The sequence below is a fragment of the Eptatretus burgeri genome, chromosome 18 (assembly GCF_056783735.1).
Source record: "Eptatretus burgeri isolate ZD-2024b chromosome 18, Ebu_testis_v1, whole genome shotgun sequence".
Lineage (NCBI taxonomy): Eukaryota > Metazoa > Chordata > Myxini > Myxiniformes > Myxinidae > Eptatretus > Eptatretus burgeri.
The window spans coordinates 38,939,491-38,941,990 of NC_140978.1; the positions used below are offsets into that span (position 1 = coordinate 38,939,491).

At 43.1% G+C, this 2,500-nt stretch overlaps 1 protein-coding gene across 2 annotated transcripts in view; it reads left to right on the forward strand.

Annotated features, from left to right (window-relative positions):
- The window catches only part of LOC147008934 (plexin-A2-like), a 297,247-nt gene that overhangs the window by 170,352 nt on the left and 124,395 nt on the right, over window positions 1–2,500 (forward strand). For both annotated transcript variants that reach the window (XM_085864308.1, XM_085864309.1), the window contains one exon: window positions 2,389–2,500. This exon is cut by the window's right edge and continues 56 nt beyond it. In XM_085864308.1, coding sequence (XP_085720434.1) covers window positions 2,389–2,500 — 112 coding nt within the window. The remainder of the gene's footprint in view (window positions 1–2,388) is intronic.

The window sequence follows — 2,500 nt, forward strand, 5'->3', positions numbered from 1 at the left end:
GAATTACTGAACGAAAATGTGAAGTGCTCATAAAATGTCAACAACAATTATCACCTCAATGTTCAGCCCGATTCGAGAAAGAGCCAGTTAGCATCCATAGAGCTGCTGAACGGGGTGTCAAACGTCGATGGAAAAAGGTGGGTGTCGAGCCTCCGTTGGGCTCACGGCTATCTCACGTGCATGAATGTGTCTGTCGTGAAGAGAAAAAGGAGCTTTCCATAAGAGAGGGAATCTATTCTTTACCCTTCTCAATGCACAAAAGTTAGAATCTCACCAGACATGGGGATGGGTCTATCGTGAACATGCATTTAGGGAAATAATTGTCTGAGGACCTAGATGTTTGTATGCATTCGTTGGATCGGATTCTGAAATCCATAACAATATATGTGTATGTATATATGTAAATATATTTATATACTTTCAAATAAATAGCACTTTTAATTATATTTTCCAAGCATGGTCACAGCTTGTATGATGTTTGAGGTCAGACTTCACTTCAATGAAGTGCTCATCATCATCACCAAAATCATCAATATCGGTGGTCTCACTGTTATTAAAAATGTCAACTTCAGGCTTATCGCATAACGAGATCCGTGCATTGAAATTCTTTGGACAAATGGAACATTATCCACCAGACCATTTCATGATTTTCATAAATTAAACCGAACCTGCCATCAACTTGAACAATTTGCCGTTTCACAAAACCTTTTCCCACATTTTAAGACTACAGGATGCCTATTCATTTCCCCATGCCATACAACTCTCTTTTGTGCAGCTGCTCTTCCATGGTATTTCAAACAATGCATGGTTGCTTACCTGACATCCCAATCCCTTTGTAACATCATGGAGGATTAACATGACAAAAGATAAATGCCAGATTTTACTATATTGATGATCAGGGATGATGTTGCCTGTAACCTTCCAATTCATCGTTGTATTCCCTGCAATTTATTTGGGGTTGGAGAGGACATTTCAAAGGGATAGCAGGATAGTGCGGAGGTAGCATATGCATCTGTCTAGTCTGGGTTTGGTTCTCTACCCAACTATAAACTGGCACTCTGGTGTTCCATAGGCAGGGAAGAGCATCAATGTCCTTCCAGTGGGCGTTGGACTGGGTATCCTGTCTGCCACCATTCGGTTAGATATCCCACGGTGTCTTTTGCCGGAGTAGGACATTGTGTGCTGGCCAAATTACAAATTCCTTCCCGAACTTACAGTCCCAATGATGGCGCAGCAACCTGACCGGTGTTTTCCATCCATGGGAACGTTCATGACCTATAGTGGACACACTTACACTCCCTCAATGAGTTTATGACTTCAAGGAGTATTTTACAAGAATCGTTGAAATCATCCTGGTGGAGTGACCAACTCTGACAACCATGTAATTATTATTTATGTTTGTAACTTCAGGAACTCCTTCCCCTGGAGCATGCATCCCTATAATCGAACGATGAGACTGTTTCTAGTTACATAGGTCAGATACATGCGTTCCCACAGATGGAATGGAGTGGTGTTTTATGACTTGTTGAGATAGTGTACGAGCTTTTTATTCATGTTATCTATGTGTGTACAGTAATTTTATTTCCATTGCGCTGGTATAGCATAATCATGAACTGTTAAGCCTGGTTTTGGCTTTAACGGTCAAGGTGGCTGGCTTACGATATTAGGGTCTTGAGTTGAAGTCCCTGTCGGGCAGCTGAATTAACAGCAGGTGGGTTGACTCAGCCTGTCATCCTTCCAATATCGGCAAAATGAGTACCAGCATGCTGATAACAGGGGCACTGCATCAGCAGCACAACTGCGACCTCAGAAAATGATGCAACCAAGCAGACAGGCTGCTTACGAATGAATAGAAATGATCCTGTTGTTGCTGTACTTATCTTAGCCATGTTTCAGCCTCTGCCATGGACTATTGGCCCTTGGTGTGTGTGTGTGTGTGTGTGTGTGTGTGTGTGTGTGTGTGTGTGTGTGTGTGTGTGTGTGTGTGTGTGTGTGTGTGTGTGTGTGTGTGTGAGTACCGGTGCCCCAACTTGAGGTTTGTACATTGTAGAGCTAGTTATGGCAGCAATTTGGAATTTGCACAGGGTTCCGGTGACAATTACCTACTCTCGAAGAATCTTTTTCTTTCACCAGCAATCGGTGTATGCAGATGGGTGCCGTGCATCATACACTTTTTGATGTAACACCCTGTCTTTGAAGCACCAATCCACTTTATAGTCGGGTCCAGAATCGAACAGCTCAGTGGCAAGTTCACTACCTCTCCACAATTCTGTCAGGCACTAACCATGATACTTGTGCTATGGAATGTTTTATTGACTCTCAAGATATAAATGTATTGAATTGTGAGAGAATTAATGTTCTTGTGTGCCCGTATGACTGTGTGTGTAGTCGGGCGGCCAGGAAGATTACGTGTCAAGCACCGGGGTCAGCAGCAGGTGTAGGCCCTGTGGCAGTGGACGTTTCCATTGACCATGCACAGTTGCACAGTGAACTACAATAT